This window comes from Rhinoraja longicauda, chromosome 32 (genome assembly GCF_053455715.1).
Source record: "Rhinoraja longicauda isolate Sanriku21f chromosome 32, sRhiLon1.1, whole genome shotgun sequence".
NCBI lineage: Eukaryota > Metazoa > Chordata > Chondrichthyes > Rajiformes > Arhynchobatidae > Rhinoraja > Rhinoraja longicauda.
This window is the reverse complement of record NC_135984.1, coordinates 28,769,784-28,787,920: the sequence shown is the minus strand read 5'-3', so window position 1 is coordinate 28,787,920 and position 18,137 is coordinate 28,769,784. Positions and strand designations below refer to the sequence as shown.

At 44.9% G+C, this 18,137-nt stretch overlaps 1 protein-coding gene across 3 annotated transcripts in view; it reads right to left on the bottom strand.

Annotated features, from left to right (window-relative positions):
- prdm10 (PR domain containing 10) overlaps positions 1 to 18,137 on the bottom strand; it is a 220,397-nt gene that overhangs the window by 124,265 nt on the left and 77,995 nt on the right. For all 3 annotated transcript variants that reach the window (XM_078426637.1, XM_078426635.1, XM_078426636.1), the window contains exons 5-8: positions 10,280 to 10,387; positions 3,427 to 3,694; positions 2,493 to 2,734; positions 636 to 845 (exon numbers count right to left, since the gene is read on the bottom strand). In XM_078426637.1, coding sequence (XP_078282763.1) covers positions 636 to 845; positions 2,493 to 2,734; positions 3,427 to 3,694; positions 10,280 to 10,387 — 828 coding nt within the window. The remainder of the gene's footprint in view (positions 1 to 635; positions 846 to 2,492; positions 2,735 to 3,426; positions 3,695 to 10,279; positions 10,388 to 18,137) is intronic.

The window sequence follows — 18,137 nt, the reverse complement described above, 5'->3', positions numbered from 1 at the left end:
CTGAAAGAGAGGGCACTTCATCTTCTAAAGTGCCACAGCACAGCGAGCAGGCCTCAACAACGCCAACTACGTCAGATAATCAGGTTCTTCAGTCTTTTATCTCATACTTTCAGCTTCCATTTTTCTTTCCCCCATCTCTCCCTCTGGGATTTTAGATTTTGTTTGTTTCATAGAAACATAGAAAATAGGTGCAGGAGTAGGCCATTCGGCCCTTCGAGCCTGCACCGCCATTCAATATGATCATGGCTGATAATATTTTTATCATGTTATCATGTTTCCTCCTGATAACACACTGGCACTGCTGTCACTGGCACTGCCGTCACTGGCACTGCTGTCACTGGCACTGCCATCACTGGCACCACTGTAACTGGCCCTGCTGTCACTGGCATCATGGCATCTGTATCATGTGTTTCATCCGATAACATTCTTTTCTTCTTTACACCAGTTTCAAGCTGCATTGTCGTTTTCCCCAGTTCTGAGTAAAAGTCGCCAATCTGATCTTTATCTGTTGCTCTTTCCAAAATAATATCTGATCCATTAAACATATTTTTAAACTTATAAATAAGAGGGTAATTTGGACAGACCACTACTTGGACCAGTGACACCATCCAATGCCCACCCATGTTCTCTTTTACCTTGAGTTCCTGTTTTGGCTCTATATGTTTGATGGTGGTAAAATAGAGGTTCTTGCCGTACTGGTACACCACCAGGTTCTGCTCCAAGTGGTTCTGAGCTTGGCGTACAAACATCATCCAGTTGCACAAGTTCTCATCAGACAGATCAAACCATAAATCCCCAGGTTTCTCTCCTTCTTTCAAATCCTCCCTTCCCACTCCCATAGCAATCTGTTAAAAGGAAAAAATAGCATTAATGTAGCACCTCACATTTCAAAATGTTTCATGCACATTCTGAAGTTATTATACTCCACATCAACACTGATGAATGACCAATTTATCACTGTGTCCTAAATTGCTGTGTAAAGACAAAGCTTCCCAGCTGATCCAATTCCCCAGCTGGATAAACAGGCAAGGTTTTGTTGGGGTGAGCACTGCTGCCCAGAATTCCTTGCATCCCAAACAGTGTCAGAGCTCAAAGTTTACTACAACACTGTGCCTGGGAGGCTCAGTGGCACAGCTGGGAGAGCCACTGCCTCACAGCGCCAGGGGCCCAGGTTCATTCCTGACCTCGGGTGCTGTCTTTGTGGAGTTTGCACATTCTCTCTGTGACCACATGGGTTTCTACCAGTTCATCCTACATCCCAAAGATGTGTGGGTTTGTGAACTAATTAGCCTCTGTAAACTGCCCCGTGTGTAGGGAGTGGATGCAAAAGTGGGATTACGTAGAACCAGTGTGAAAGAGTGATTGGTAGTTGCCATGGACGCTGGACTGAAGGTCTTGTTTCCATGCCGTATCACTAAAATAAACATACTGTGATGCCATATTGTAAGATTTAAGAACTGCACAAAGTATAAACTGGGCATTGAAGACCTCAAAATAGAGTACATACCCACAAGCAGATGTAGATGAAATAGTTACCACTGAATCACATAGATCTAGCAATAGCCAGTTCAGCAACCATGAGAAGGGTCTCGACCCGAAACGTCACCCATTCCTTCTCTCCCGAGATGCTGCCTGACCTGCTGAGTTACTCCAGCATTTTGTGAATAAATCAGCAACCATGAGTTGGTCACTTCATGCAAATCCATGTCAGGTGACTTTCAGGTATGGAATTCCCTCAGGATGTCAAAATCCAGAGCAGAATGAGATCATTACAGACTACTCTCAGCAAAGTGAAAAATGCTACAAAGTTTCAGCAGTGGACTTGATCCTCACCCATTATTATTTAATTTAATAATCCCAGCTCAGGTAAAAATATAATCACAGAAGGAAGTGGAAAATATCACATGTAGTCATGGGATATACCTGAAGTACTGACACACTGTTAGGGATGTGCACTGTGAATGCCAACAATATGGTCAGGTCTGTATTGTACCTCAGGTGTATCAGCAAATGCTTAACTGTGATACCAATAATCATCTGTGTGTTAAAACTTCTCAAAGAAGTACCAAACTGAAATCTTTCATACCTTCGTATTTCAACAACAGACAAAACTCTTTAGTAATTTGTTCAAATTCTGCTTTGCAAAGTTCAAGTCCAATACAGCGATGGGTGGCACAGCGATAGAGTTACTGCCTTAGAGCATCAGAGACCCGGGTTTCTATCCTGACTACGAGTGCTGTCTGTACAGAGTTTGTACATTCACCCCATGACCACGTGGGTTTTCCCCGGGTGCTCCGGTTTCCTCCCACACTCCTAAGACATACAGGTTTATAGGTCCATTGGCTTCGGTAAAAGAAAATTGTAAAGTGTCCTTAGTGTAGGATAGTGCTGGTCGGCACGGACTCGGTGGGCTGAAGGGCCTGTATCTCTAAAAACTAAAACTAAAACAGCAAAGGATAATATGCAAGTTCCAATCAAGTTAAAAGACTTACCTTTAAATGAATATAATCATCCCTGAGCTCAGACTGCTTAACGAATGGTCCTTCAACAGGACCGAACTGTGTGCGTTTTGGAATGCGCCGCTTGGAGAAGATTCCACTGGCAAAGCGATTGATGTAGAGAATGAGCGGTAGGCTGGCCCTGGCCCTGCTCAGCACTGGCCGGTTGGGGATGCAGTGCAGAGCACCGTGTTTGGGGCAAGCACCTGGATGTGCCATATTGCAATCCTCACACCCTGCAGCAAAGTACAACAGAAATTAACAGAGACCCAGTCTGGAGAAGGACCCCCACCCAAAACCACATCTGCCCATTTCCTCTTCAAATGTAGAAACAAAGAGGTGTAGATGCTGATTTATACCAAAGATAGACACAAAGTGCTGGAGTAACTCAGTAGGTCAGGCAGCATCACTGGAGAAAAAGGAAAGGTGACGTTTCAGGTCGGGACCCTTCTTCAGACTCCTGATGATGCCAAACTCTGTTTCTCCAGCACTGTTTTATGCAGAAAATAACAGGCATTTGTGCTACATCAATCATTCCCTTCATCAATAAACATTAAGAGCTGCCTCAACACAGAAAGACATCGAAAGACTGATGCGTGAATTCCTTCCACTTCTGGAGGACAGCAGCAGCTAGTCGAGTCACTGACCCACAGCGCCAGAGACCAGGGTTCAATCCTGACCTCAGGAGCTATTGCGTGGAGTTTGCATGTTCACCCTGTGTTCACATGGGTCTCCTCCCACACCCCAAAATTGCACAGACTGGTGGGTTAATATGCTACTGTGAATGGCCCCTGAAGGGCAGATGAATGATAGAATATGGGGGTGATGTTGAGGAGAGAGTACTAATTAACATAGGATTAATTGATTGAACAGACACAGAGAGCTGAAGGACCTATCCCTATCAATGTTTGACGACAGTTCTACCTACACAAATCACACGGGTTAAATGGCCTCAGAGGACCCGGCTCCCAATCATCGAGATCAGATGAGTCCACGTCCTCCTCTTCCTCCTCCTCCTCCTCCTCCTCTTCTTCCTCCTCCTCCTCCTCCTCCTCCTCCTCATCATCATCATCATCCTCATCCTCGTCCGTATCCAGGTCAGGTTCTGTTGTGTCCAGTGTATCCGGTATTTGCTGCACAGAGTTGCTGACCTCGGTCAAACGAGGAATACCATGATTTGGGGTGGGCAAATGTGACTGAGGAACAAAACAGATTCAATCGACTAAATTTTGTGTAAGCTTCTTCATTCAGCTGTAGTTCAGAGAGAAACAGAAATTTTGTGTAAGCTTCTTCATTCAGCTGTAGTTCAGAGAGAAACAGAAAATAGGAGCACAGAATCAGAGTCGTACAGCATAGAAACTGGGCAATCGGCCAATCGGACAGACTGACCGGTGGACATTCTTCTCTATTAATCGTATCTTCCAGCACTTGGTACATGGCCCTCTGTGAGTCAAGTCTTTGTCGAGACACTCCTTAAATGGTGTCAATGACCCATCACCCACCACTCTCTCAGTGCACTCCAGATACTCACCACCCTCTGGGTGAAGAAGGTTCCCCCAACATCTCTATCCCCTCACCCTAAATCCCCTAGTTTCATCTGCCTCTGATATGGTGAAACATTTCCTGTAAGCCACCCTTTCCATACACATCACGTTTACATACCTCAATTAGTCCCATCTGAAGGGGAAAAGATTCTTATTAAATCTTTTCCACTTCACCTTAAACCTATGTCCTCCAGTCCCTGATTCACCTACTCTAGGTAAGAGACTTTGTGCATCTACCTGATCTATTCCTCTCATGATCTAATACAACTCTATAAGATCACCCCTTGACTTCCTGTGCTCCAAAGAAAAGAGTCCCAGCCTACTCAATCTCTCTCAAGCTCAGACCCTCTAGTCCTAGCAACATCTTCGTAAATCTTCTCTGTACAATTTCCAGCTTGATAACATCTTTCCTGTAACACGGTGCTCAGATCTGAACACAATACTCTAAATGCGGTCTCACCAACGTCTTATACAACTGCGTCATGACCTCCCAATAATGACTGATGAAGACCAATGTGCCAAAAGCCTTTTTGACTACCCGATCTACCGGAGATTCCACCTTCAAGGAACCATACACCTGCACCCCTAGAACCCGCTGCTCTACAACACCACCCAAAGCCCTACCATTCACTGTGTAGGTCCTGCCCATGTTAGACTTCCCAAAATGCAGCATCTCACAGTTCTCTGCATTAAATTCCATCAATCATTCCTCAGCCCACCTGGCCAATTGTTCAAGATCCTGCTGCAGTTTTTCACAACCATCTTCACTATCTGCAAAACTACCCACTTTTGTATCATCTGCATGAATGCTATCTTGCTGTGTATGTTCTCATACAAATCATTGATGTAGATGACAAACAGTAACAGGCCCAGCACCGAACCCCGAGGCACACCACTGGTCACAAGCCTCCAGTCCAAGAAGCAACCTTCCACCATCACCCTTTGCTTCCTTCTATGGAGCCAATTTTCTATCTATTCCATTATCTCTCCTTGGATCCCATGAGATCTAACGTTCCAGAGCAGCCTACCATGTGGAACCTTGTCGAATGCTTTGCTGATGTCCATATATACATCTACAGCTCTGTCCTCATCGATCTTTTTGGTCACGTCTTCAAAAAAACTCAGATTTGTGAACCACGACCTCCCACGTACAAGACCATGCTGACTATCCCTAATCAGCCCTTGTCCGTCTAAATGCCTGTATAACCTATCCCTCAGAATACTCTCCTGTAACTTTCCAACTACAGATGTTAAACTCATCGGCCTATAGTTCCCAGCATTTTCCCTGAAGCCCTTCTTGAATAGAGGCACAACATTTCCCACCTTCCAGTCTTCGGGCACCTCTCCTGTATTTAAAGCCGACTCGTAAATTTCAACCAGGGCTCCCACAATTTCCACCCTGATTTCCCACAATGTCCTCAGTTATATCTGGTCAGGCCCTGGAGATTTGCCTAACTTCCTACACGATAGTACCTTTAGCACCTCTTCGACCATAACATTGAATGCTCTCAAGATACTTCCATTGACTGCCCCAAGTTCCTCTGTCCTCCTGTCTTTCTCCTCGGTAAATACAGATTCCTGAGGTGCCCCACACTCTCTCTAGTTACCCTTTTCCCCCTTATATATTTATAAAATCTCTTGGGATTGTCCTTAATGCTATCTGCCAGAACTATCTCCCGGCCCCATTTTGCCCTTCCGATTTCCTTTTTTACTTTGCTCCATAGTTCCCGAAACTCCTCCAGGGGTAGACTTGATCCGAGCTGCCTATACCTGTCCCATGTGTCCTTACTCTTGACCAATGCCTCAATTTCTCTCGTCAGCCAAGATTCCTTAAGTTTGTCTGCCTTGCCCTTCACTCTTTTAACACGTGGGCCCTCTCTGTCCCTATCCATAACTTTCTTAAACCTAATCGAGCAATGATCACTGGTTCCAAAAGGCTCCTCCACGAACACTTCATTCACTTGCCCTTCCCAATTTCCCAAGATTAGATCAAGTGTTGCCCTCTCACGTGTGGATCCCTCTACATATTGCTGTAGAAAACTCTCCTGAACACCTTTGAGAAATTGCACCCCATCTAGCCCTTTCACACCATGATTTTCCCAGTCAATATTGGGAGTCAAAATCCCCTACTATATCAACCTTATGGCAGCCATCTGCAATATCCTGGCATATTTGTTCTTCTAATTCCCGTTGACTATTTGGGAGGTCTGTAGTACACCTCCAACAAGGTGATCATCCTTTTCTTGTTCCTCAGCTCTAACCATATAGCTTCACCAGATGAAATGTCCATAATGTCACCGCTGACTACTGCCGTGATATCCTCGTTAACCAATACAGCAACCTCTTTTACCATCACCCCCATCTCTCCTGAAGCACCTTTGTCCTGGAACATTCAGTCTGAAGAAGGTTCTCGACCCAAAATGTCACCCATTCCTTCTCTCCCGAGATGCTGCCTGTCTTGCTGAGTTACTCCAACATTTTGTATCTGTCCTGGAACATTGAGCTGCCAGTCCTGCCCCTCTCTTAACCAGGTTTCAGTAATGGCTATAACGTCCTAGTCACATGTACCTATCCATGCCCTAAGCTCATCTGCCTTACCCGTCGGGCCTCTTGCATTAAAATATGAACAGTTTAAAACAACTGTCCTTCCTCGCTCCCAGCCTTTTTCCTGCCTATTCTGTCCTCCAACCTTTCTCTCACCACCCTCCATTCAAACTTCTAACCTCTCTCCAGCCTTTGGCTTCAATGAGATCCCAACCCCCTGCCAATCTAGTTTATACCCACCTGTGTAGCACGAGCGAACCGGCCTGCCAAGATGTTGGTACGCCTCCAGTTATGGTGCAACCCGCCACCTTTGTACAGGTCATGCGTGCCCCAGAAGAGATCCTAATGATCCAGAAATCTAACGACCTGCCTCCGACACCAACTCCTCGGCCACACATTCATCTCCCTTATCTTTCTATTTTTACCCTCACTAGCACGAGGTACTGGAAGCAAACCAGAGATAACTATCCTGGAGGTCCTGTTTTTCAGCCTTTTACCCAATTCCTTAAACTCATGTTGCAGAACCTCCTTCCTTTTCCTATATCATTTGTGCCAACATGCACAACCACCTCCAGCTGCGCCCCCTCACCTCGAGGATGTCATGCAGCCGCTCCAAGATGTCCTGGACCCTGGCACCAGGGAGGCAACATACCATCCTGGAGTCTCGTCTGCTGCCGCAGAATCTCCTGTCCGTAACTCTAACTGTCGAGTTGCCCACCACTATGGCTCTGCCTGACGTAACTCGTCTCTGTTGCGCCTCAATGCCAGGGTTGGAGTCACTTCCTTGGCTGCTACTCAAACTTTAAGTTTCGTCTGTCCGAACAGCTCCCAAGTGGTTAGAATTAGGCCATTCGGCCCATCAAGTTTACTCGCCATTCAATTATGGCTGATCTATCCCTCCCTCCTCACCCCATTCTCCTGCCTTCTCGCCATAACCCCTCACACCCGTACTAATCAAGAATCTATCTATCTCCAAAAATATCCACTGACTTGGCCTCCACAGCCTTCTGTGGCAAAGAATTCCACAGATTCACCACCTTCTGACCAAATAAATTCCTCATCTCCTTCCTAAAGGAACATCCTTTAATTCTGAGGCCATGACCTCTGGTCCTAAACTGTCCCACTAGTGGAAACATCTTCTCCACATCCATTCTATCCAAGACTTTCACTATTCTGTAAGTTTCAATGAGGTCCCACCCCACCTCATCTAAACATCAACGGGTACAAGCCCAGTGCCATCAAATGCTCATCATATGTTAACCCACTCATTCCTGGGATCATTCTTGTAAACCTCCTCTGGACCCTCTCCAGACTCAGCACATCCTTCCTCAGATATGTGGCCCACATTGCTCACAATATTCCATCAGTCGTCCCAGGCATGTCTCTGCCATCAGCCTCTGCCTCCTATCGCCAGGCCAATTGTGGATCCCATTTATCAACCTGCCATGTATCCGATGGGCCCTAACATTCGAACCAGTCTCCCATGTGGGACCTTTTCAAAGGATTTACTGAAGTCCATGTAAATCTCTTTTACCCTGCCCACGCTGATACACTGTCACCGCTTCAATAGAATTAGACAACAGACAATAGACAATAGGTGCAGGAGTAGGCCATTTGGCCCTTTGAGCCAGCACCACCATTCAATGTGATCATGGCTGATCATTCTCAATCAGTACCCCGTTCCTGCCTTCTCCCCATACCCCATGACTCCGCTATCCTTAAGAGCTCTATCTAGCTCTCTCTTGAATGCATTCAGAGAATTGGCCTCCATTGCCTTCTGAGGCAGAGAATTCCACAGATCTACAACTCTCTGACTGAAAAGGTTTTTTCCTCATCTCCGTTCTAAATGGCCTACCCCTTATTCTTAAACTGTGGCCCGTGGTTCTGGACACCCCCAACATTGGAAACATGTTTCCTGCCTCTCATGTATCCAACCCCTTAATAATCTTATATGTTCCGATAAGATCCCCTCTCATCCTTCTAAATTCCAGTGTATCCAAGCCTAGTCACTCCAGTCTTTCAACATATGACAGCCCCCCCATTCCGGGAATTAGTAAACCTACGCTGCACACCCTCAATAGCAAGAATATCCTTCCTCAAATCTGGAGACCAAAGCTGCACACAGTACTCCAGATGCGATCTCACTTGGGCCCTGTACAACTGCAGAAGGACCTCTTTGCTCCTATACTCAACTCCTCTTTTATGAAGGCCAACATTCCATTAGCTTTCTTCACTGCCTGCTGTACCTGCATGCTTCCTTTCAGTCAAACAGTTCGACAGGATCTGTCCTTGTCAAAGCCACATTGGCTGCCTCCAATTAGTCCCTGCTTTCCACATGATCATTAGTCCTGATGTCAGGCTCAAGGTCTATAGTTAATTGGCTTTTCCCTGCTGCCTTTCCTGAAATGGGAGACCACGTTTGCTATTCTCCATTCACCTGGTACCAGTGCATGCCAAATATTTTTTTTTAAATAGCTGCCTGGGGAAGCAGTAAAGGCAGGAACATTTACACTTTTTAAAAAGGAATTATACAGCTACATGGATAACAAAGGTTGAGAGGTCTATGGGCCAAATGCAGGCGAATGGAACTAGGTCATGTTGGCAACTTTGTCGGCATGTATGAGCTGAGCCCATGCCATGCAACCAAGCATGGCTCTTAAAATCCAACCCACAGCCCCAACAATCTCTTCCCTTGCCTTCCACCGCAGCCTGGGACAAATCCCATCATGTCCTGGGGATATATCCACCTTTATGTTTGTCAAGACATTGAGCACTTCTTCACTTCAGGTGACCTACATTTGGCTTGCTTTCCCCTTCACTGTATCTTCCAACTACAAAATCAGTTTCCGTTGTATGAGAGGTATTCATTTTGGACCACCTAAATCTTCTGGCTCGATGCATCTGCTCTGGCCCGTTGTCCTTAATAAGCCAACTTTTTCCCTGGTTATCTTTTTGTCCTGAATATATTCATTAACCTTCCAATTATCTTAATCCTGTCTACCAGTGACTTTTTTGTGACCTCTCTGTGCTTTCCTCATTTCCTTTGTAAGTCTCTCCCTTCACTATATTCATGACACCCTCATCATTAGTTCCTGTCACATGCTTCATTTTTTCTCCCCAAGTTCACTGCTCACCTAATAGTCCATAAACCATCTCGTCCATCATCAAGGAATTTACATTGTAATCACATTGTGTTTAATTACACCTATTTGTGCTGACTTTTTATCCACCTTTTTATGAATGTTTTGTACATTTAGATCCAAAGCCTTAAAATTATCTTTAACTTTATTTCAACATCAAAGTAGTTTTATTTTGTGGGAAAGACCCATTTGGGCTATGGGCATCTTTTCCATGCTTGGACCCTATTTGTACATCCATTTGTACAATCTTCCTGATACTATTTGATTATTCTTGCTCTCATCATTTTCCGGCTCTACTTCCTGCTCTCTCGCATGATAATTTCCCTCCACCAGCGCCTTGCTTATCTTCATTCCCAAATGAACAGTTATTCCTGTTGCACATATCTCAATCTAATACAGTACTCTGCTCTGGATAATGCCTTAACTACTTATTCTCCTGCACTCTTCGTAGTGGATCTACTGCATGTGGGACGGACCCTCCAGATGGTCGGTAATGTGGTTGGCATTATGTCTGACAATTGTTGAACTTGTGCGGAAGCAAAGGTTTATTTACCTGGGAATCATTTTCCACTGGTACTGGCTGCTGGGTCTCAGTCACATTGCCAAGGACGGCCAAATTAGCACCAGAAACGTTCTGGTTAGCAGGTAGAAGAACTGTTACCTGGATATTTAAAAAAACATTGTCACAGCAAGTAAGGAGCTTGATTTATTCTTTTCACCATTTAAAAAAAAATTCAATCATCTGAAAATATGAAATATCATTCCCAGCAATAACTGAAGATCACAGTTTTGAAGATTGCCCTCAATTGCAAAACATATTGTGCGCTGATCAGAACAAAGGAATCCATGTCCAATAAGATGAAATATAAACAACTGTAAATGTTTCTATGGATTCACAACAAATCCTTGGAGACAAAAAGAGTTCCTGATACACAGCTATCCATACAGATCATCTGAATTAAGGTGGGGCAGAGGTTAAAAAAAATTTTTTAATCGCAGATGTTAAAATCTGACAAAATGAATACAAATGCTGCAAACACTATCGAGCGAAATATAAAAAGATTAACATTTCAGATTGAATGTTCTTTGGGTCTGGGTCAACCCTGACATAAAGGATCTCCTTAAGGAGAAAAAGAGGAGCTGAAGGCGGTGCAAAAGGAGTTGAGGAGGAAGATCAGAGAGAGGAAGAACAGCTACAGGAAGGAGATGGAGGACCAGCTGCAGAGGAACAACATCAGTGGAGTCTGGAGAGGCCTCAAAACCATCTCTGGGGACAAGGAACCGGACTCCCGGGCCGTGGGGGACCAGGAGTGGGTGAACGATCTGAACCTGTTCTTCAACAGCTTTTGTGTTTGTGCCACCTCTGAGCTTTTAGTTTAGTTTAGTTCAGTTCAGAGATACAGTGTGGAAACAGGCCCATCGGCCCACCGAGTCCGCACCGACCCCACACACTAACAGTCCAACACACTCTAGGGACAATTATACCAAGCCCATTAGCATACAAAACTGTATGTCTTTGGAGTGTGGGAGGAAACTGGAGATCCTGGGGAAAACCCACACAGGTCATGGGGAGAACGTACAAACTCTGTACAGACAGCATCTGTAATCAAGATCAAAGCCATGTCTCTGGCGCTGTAAGGCAGCAACGCCACCGCTGTGCCACCATGCTGCCCTAAAACTGGTGCTCCAGAGAATCTCAGGAAATGGACTGCTATTTGTCTGTTGATACCCAGAAATATCTGTTGTGAGAAGCTCCAAACATTTGCACATCAGGTCGTCCAAGACACTCTCAAACTGCAATACCGCAGCTCATGTGTCTTTGGTTGATATCTGATGGTTTAAGGTGAGCGTGGAATTTTAAAGGTTATTTTTGTGGGCTAGTATTTTCTTCTTTACAGAATAGCTGATATCTGGAACACACTGCCTTAGATGGTGCTGCAATCAGATACAGTCACCAAGATTAAGAGAGATTGAGACAGGCATTTTAAGTAGGCAAGGCATAAAATGGTATGAACCAAATGTGGGCAAATAGGATTGGTGGGAATGGGCAAAAAGGCAGGTTTGGACAAAGTGGGCTGAAGGGCCTGTTTCTGTTGTACGATTGAGTATAAAATACTGCTTTGAAAGTGATGATTGGGCAATGAATTCACACAGCATAGAAGAGGCTTTCTTTGTTACCATTTATCATTTTGCAATTATCTTAAATGTCCACCAATTAACCACTGTCATTATTCAGTCTTTCCTTCAAGAACTAGAGAGTGAAAGTTTAGTTCAGTTCATTGTTGTCGCATGTACTGAGGTACAGTGAAAAGCTTTTTTTGCATGCTATCTAGTCACAGAAAAGACTATGCGTAATTAGAAACATAGAAACATAGAAAATAGGTGCAGAGGGAGGCCATTTGGCCCTTTGAGCCAGCACCGCCATTCATTGTGACCATGGCTATCATCCACAATCAGTAACCTGTAGCCTTCTCCCCATATCCCTTGATTCCGCTAGCCCCTAGAGTACTATCTAACTCTCTTTGCATTCAAGAGAGAGCTGGATAGAGCTCTTAAGGATAGCGGAGTCAGGGGGTATGGGGAGAAGGCAGGAACGGGGTACTGATTGAGAATGATCAGCCATGATCACATTGAATGGCGGTGCTGGCTCGAAGGGCTGAATGGCCTCTTCCTGCACCTATTGTCTATTGTCTATTGTCTTTTAAATTAATCCAGTGAATTGGCCTCCACTGCCTTCTGTGGCAGAGAATTCCACAATTTCACAACTCTCTGGGTGAAAATGTTTTTTCTCGCCTCAGTTTTAAATGGCTTCCCCTTTATTCTTAGACTGTGGCCCCTGGTTCTGGAATCCCCCAACATTGGGAACATTTTTCCTGCATCTAGCTTGTCCAGTCCTTTTATAATTTTATACATTTCTATAAGATCCCCTCTCATCCTTCTAAATTCCAATGAATACAATTATAATTGTCGTCTATTTTTGGTGGGAAGGGAGAGAATTACTTGGATTCTGAGGGGTAGCTTTTTCCCCACAGAGGATGATGGTTATATGGAACGAGCTGATAGAGGATATAGCTGAGTCAGGTACTATAACAGTTTAAAAAAAACATTTCGACAGGTAAGTGGAGAGGAAAGGTTGCGGGTTATCGGCCAAACACATGCAAGTGGGACTGACTTGCATGGAGAATGTCGGCATGGACATGCTGGACCGAGGCGATAACTACAACAAAATAATTCATATTGCATAATTCCTACCAACTCCAATCAAAAAGGTGAGTGTGATTTAGTCAAAGGGACATTAAGATCAGAAGCGCAGTAATGTATTTGGAAAATGAAAACATGGTACATCAACATCAATCAAGAAACTTGTAGGCAACAGCTGGGGATCCAATGCACACACCTTCCGCACTGCAAGCTTAGCCCTAGTCTACTCAACAGCCGAGGTTTGCTCAACAGCTTGGGCTAATAGCTGCCACACCAAACGACTTGACACTGTCCTTAACTCTGCAATGCTGGTCATCGCAGGGACGCTTAAGTCAACACCTTTGCAGTAGCTCCCTGTCCTCTCTCACATCGCCCCTCCCAGCATACGCAGAAGGGAGAGGATGTTGACAGGCTAACCCTGACCTTCCCATCCATGCTGACTTGAACAATCTGCCCAACATGCGCCTGAAGTCCCGCAAACCCTTCTGGTCTTCAGCCAAATCCCTGGAAGACTTTGACCCCAAGACTGAGTGGTGCAGAGCCTGGAAAGACGCCAACACCATTAACGGAGAGGTGATCACAGACCCCACAGTGAAACCACCGGGATTTGACCTCCATCACAAGCAATGGCTAACCCTGAAGAGGATCCACACCCTCCATGCAAGAACAGCCCATCACCTGTACAAGTGGGGGGTGACAGACAGCCCTGCTTGTGACTGTGGGTATCCAGACCAGACCACCCCACACATCGTGAATGACTGCTCACTGAGGCTTCTCCCTGGTGGTATCAAGACCATCCACCCAGCAACTGATGCTGCCCTGGCCTGGATGTCTACCCTTGACCTATAACATTAGGCTGTGCACGCCATACGCAAGAAGAAGAAGTTTATATTACAAGCAGGTGGTTCTGGAACTGCAGAGGATCAGCAAGAATTTACAGTGCAGAACCATTGGGTCCAGAAGGAAGCAGGACATTTAAACAATGTGATTAAAGCAGTCAATGATATTACTTCCTTTTCGAGCTAGCTCAGAGATACAAAAACACAAAGGAATGCTGAATTTAAAGGAATTCTAGACACAAGGGACTACAGACTACCAAAAAAAACAAAGTAACTCAGCGGGTCAGACAGTATCTGAGGAGGACATGGATAGGTTGGGACCCTTCATGAACCAGCTGTTTCTTCAGCACTGTCTTTTGGAAAAAAAAGGAAGGCCAGCCAGCAGAACATTAAGAATCTATTCCCCTTAAGAGATGGGTCAATAATGAATGAGCACAGATTTATGATTAATAATGGAAAAAGTGAAATGATATTAAAGTTAAAAAATCCACTCAAAAAAGATGTGTTACCAAGGTAACAGAAGCTGCAAGGTGGGATTGATCATGAACGCACTCTCATCAGGCCCAGACACAATGGTCATCTCCACTGCAGGAAAGCTCGGTGGTTGCTGTGACGTTTCCTTCACAAGATTACATCAAGTTTCATGTGTTACTTCAAATCATTCAGTATATATTGCCTTAGACAGCTCTTTAATGTCTGGCACACTATCTGACTAAACTCCCATTCAGATACAGGTGCCTGTCCAGCAGCTTTTCTAGACCACAGTAACAGAAGGAGTGTTGATGATAACTTTAACAAGATGGTTGGAAACACCGCGAGTTAGTTTCACGGGAGGACGGCCAACAGAACCAGGTGAGGTCAGGCCCATGAAGACCGGGGCCCTGGATGTGGGGTGAACATCAATTGTGAAGCTGATGCCAATCAACTGTTCATGAAATTGTCAACCGTTCATCGCTGGCTCCCTGGCATTTCCAATTCACTGTATAAAAGGATTTTAATTTTCTTTGCAAACATTCCCTGCTCCAGTAAGGATAAGGTTCGTGTTTAAAATCTAAACTGTGGATTTCATCTCATCAGATTTGATCGAATTGATTGAGAGATACAGCATGGAAATAGGCCCTCAGCCACAGAATCCACACAGACCATCGATCACCCGTTACCACTAATTCTACATTGATGATTATTTAATGTCCATTCCAATACAGGGTGCCTAAAACTCACACACAGAACTCTAACTCTGACAAGCCAATCATCACAAATTTATCTTTCCCTATTTTTGAAAGGTCTATGTTCCTACTAAAAAAAATCTAAAAGCTCTTGGATATATTAACTGCTTAATTTACCAAAACTCAACCTTTCAGGGGAAAAAGACATCAATGCTTGTAAAAATTAAAATTAAACAACTGAAGATATAGAAAATACAAATTAAACAGAACATTCTGGAATGTTGGCGCAGCGCAAATTAAACAGAAATTCTGAAACATACTGGCACGGTGGCACAGCGGTAGAGTTGCTGCCTTACAGCGAATGCAGCGCCGGAGACTCAGGTTCGATCCTGACTACGGGCGCCGTCTGTACGGAGTTTGTACGTTCTCCCCGTGACCTGCGTGGGTTTTCTCCGAGATCTTCGGTTTCCTCCCACACTCCAAAGACGTACAGGTATGTACGTTAATTGACTGGATAAATGTTTAAATAAAATTGTCCCTAGTGTTTGTAGGATAGTGTTAATGTGCGGGGATCACTGGGCGGCGCGGACTCGGTGGGCTAAAGGGCCGGTTTCCGCGCTGTATCTTTCAATCTAAAAAAACCTCTTAGCAATTGAAATTTTCACATAAGGTTGCCTTAATGTACAGGAGTAAAACATTTAGTGCTTACATTTTACTAAAAATTTCAGCATCTGCAGTTCCTTTTGCCTCAAAGTGCTTTGTAGCTAATAAGTGTCATTACAATTGAACTGTAAATAGATAAAACTGTATACAAGGTATTGCACTTTTGGTAGCTGAATGTAAGAGGAGAGTATACAGTTAATGGCAAGTCCCTTAACAGCATTGATGTGCAGAGAGATCTTGGAGTCCAAGTTCACAGATTAACTGAAGGTACAAGTAGACAGGGTGGTAAAGGCGGCCACAAAATGCTGGAGTAACTCAGCGGGTCAGGCAGCATCTCGGGAGAGAAGGAATGGCTGACTTTTTGGGTCGAGACCCTTCTTCAGAAAGACGGCGTATGGTATGCTTGTCTTCATCGTTAGGGGCATTGAATACAAGAGTAAGGAAGCCATGATGCAGCTCTCTAGGACTTTGGTTGAGCAACATTTGCAGTATTGTGTGCCGTTCTGGTTGCCCCCATTACAGGATGTAGAGGCTTTGGAGAGGGAGCAGAGCAGGTTTACCAGAAGGCTCCCTCGATAAGAGTGTTTCAGCTACAGGGAGAGGTCTGATAGACTTTCATTGTTTTCTCTGGAATGTCAGAGGTTGAGGAGCTTGAGAAGCATAGATGGGTTTTGACTGTCTCCCCTTTCTCCCAGGGTGGAGATAGTGAGATAAGCACATGGAAATATCAGGGAGATATGGATCATGTACAGACAGATGAGATTAGTTTAACCTGCCATCATGTTGGACACATTGTGGGCCGAAGGGCCCGTTCCTGCACTGTACGATTCTACGTTCTGTAACAATGTCACAGCAAAAATGATTTTCATTAAAAAACTGCATATGGGATGTAGTGTCATAAGAAAGGCCCAAATATCATGTTGAGCCACCTTCCCAAACCACTAGCTCAGCCACAGAGAATAACAATCTATTTCAGACCGATGGAGAGCATTTGGGGAGGGGCAAGGGAGAGAGGACGAGGAAGCAAGGGACCACGCAGAATTGGGTCAACCATCTTTCATTCTCACGGTCATCGAGAAAAAACTTTAACTGCTTCTTTCTCTACAAAAGCTCCTTCCAACCCTTTGATGCCCGAGCATTTGCAATACATTGTGTTATTGAGTGGGGAACCTGCAGGTGGCACCATCTCTACACCTCCTGCCTTTCACAGGAACGAGGAAAGATGCTGCACAGGAGGGCATTCAACCCATCACACTCAGGCCAGCCACAAATGCCCCAAAGAATGCTACAGTCCTGTAGATTGTGATGATTCACAATTGACCAGATAATTTATAATTATGGCAAGGATGTCTGCTGGCCCAACCCTTCCAAGCAGCAAATTCCAGGCTTTGTGAATTTTCTTCCCCCACCTTCCAATTAAAGAAGTCCGTGCACCCTTGATACTGACCTCTCTGCTAATGGGAACTGGTCTTTCCTGCTTACCCTGTCTGATCGCCAATTTTAGACACTTCAATTAAAGTATTGCCACACCCCTCCCACAGTATGGTGACCAGAACAGTGGGTCAGAATTCCAGCTATGGCCTCACTAACCTCTGACATAGCTCCAGTGATCTTCACTCTTGAATTCTATGCTTCAGCCAATAAAGGTGAATGGCTTAAATGCATGGCCTTCCTCGCTGGGCAATCAAAGGGTTACAAATACGCATGGTGCTGCCAAAAGGAGCTTGTGGTGCTGCTGCAATGCACTTTGTCCTGTATGATCGAAGGGAGTGAAAGTTCAAGCTGATGAATGAGGACCCCATCACGTCAATGGGATTTATCGGCAATGCCAGGGATGTCTCGCCGGTTGTGGAGCTGTGGTTACTCTTCAAGGACAGAGTGTTCCAATATGGCCATGACATGCTTTGTTCATGCGGAAAGACTTTGGTGAATCAGAAGGCGAGTTACCACCACACAATAAAGGAGCTCCAACTTCTCCTGGAGCCCCAGTACTTATCTGGCGTGTTCATTTAAGTTTCATGGTCAGTGATCCCCATACCCCACACACAAGGACACAGATGGCACTGGTGGGCACTCCAGCGATATTGCTAAATCTCCACCAACACCACTGGCCGGATTGCATCTAGTTATGTGATTAAATAGTTGTTCATCAGCCCTAGCCTAAATGTTGCTCAGACCTTGGTGCTGGGTGCTAATTACCCAGGAAGATGGGAACACTGTAGTCATCAGCAACCATCACTACCTCTGAACTGATGATGGAAGGTGGGTCATTGACAAAGCAGCTGCAGTGGTCGGGCTGAAAACACCAGGAGAAGCAACTGCCTTGCATGGAAGCTGCCATAATTTACCTCCAGTAACTCAAAACATGACACGGGTAAGAGCAAGATTGGATATTAAGCACAGGGATCAGAGTAAGAATCACAAGGCAAAGAGGGAGCTGGTGCTGAGAATTTGGCCCTCAGTCAAATTCTGAAACCATCAGTACGTTTATTCACTGGTGAATCATCAGTCTGAAGAAGGGTTTCGACCCGAAACATCACCC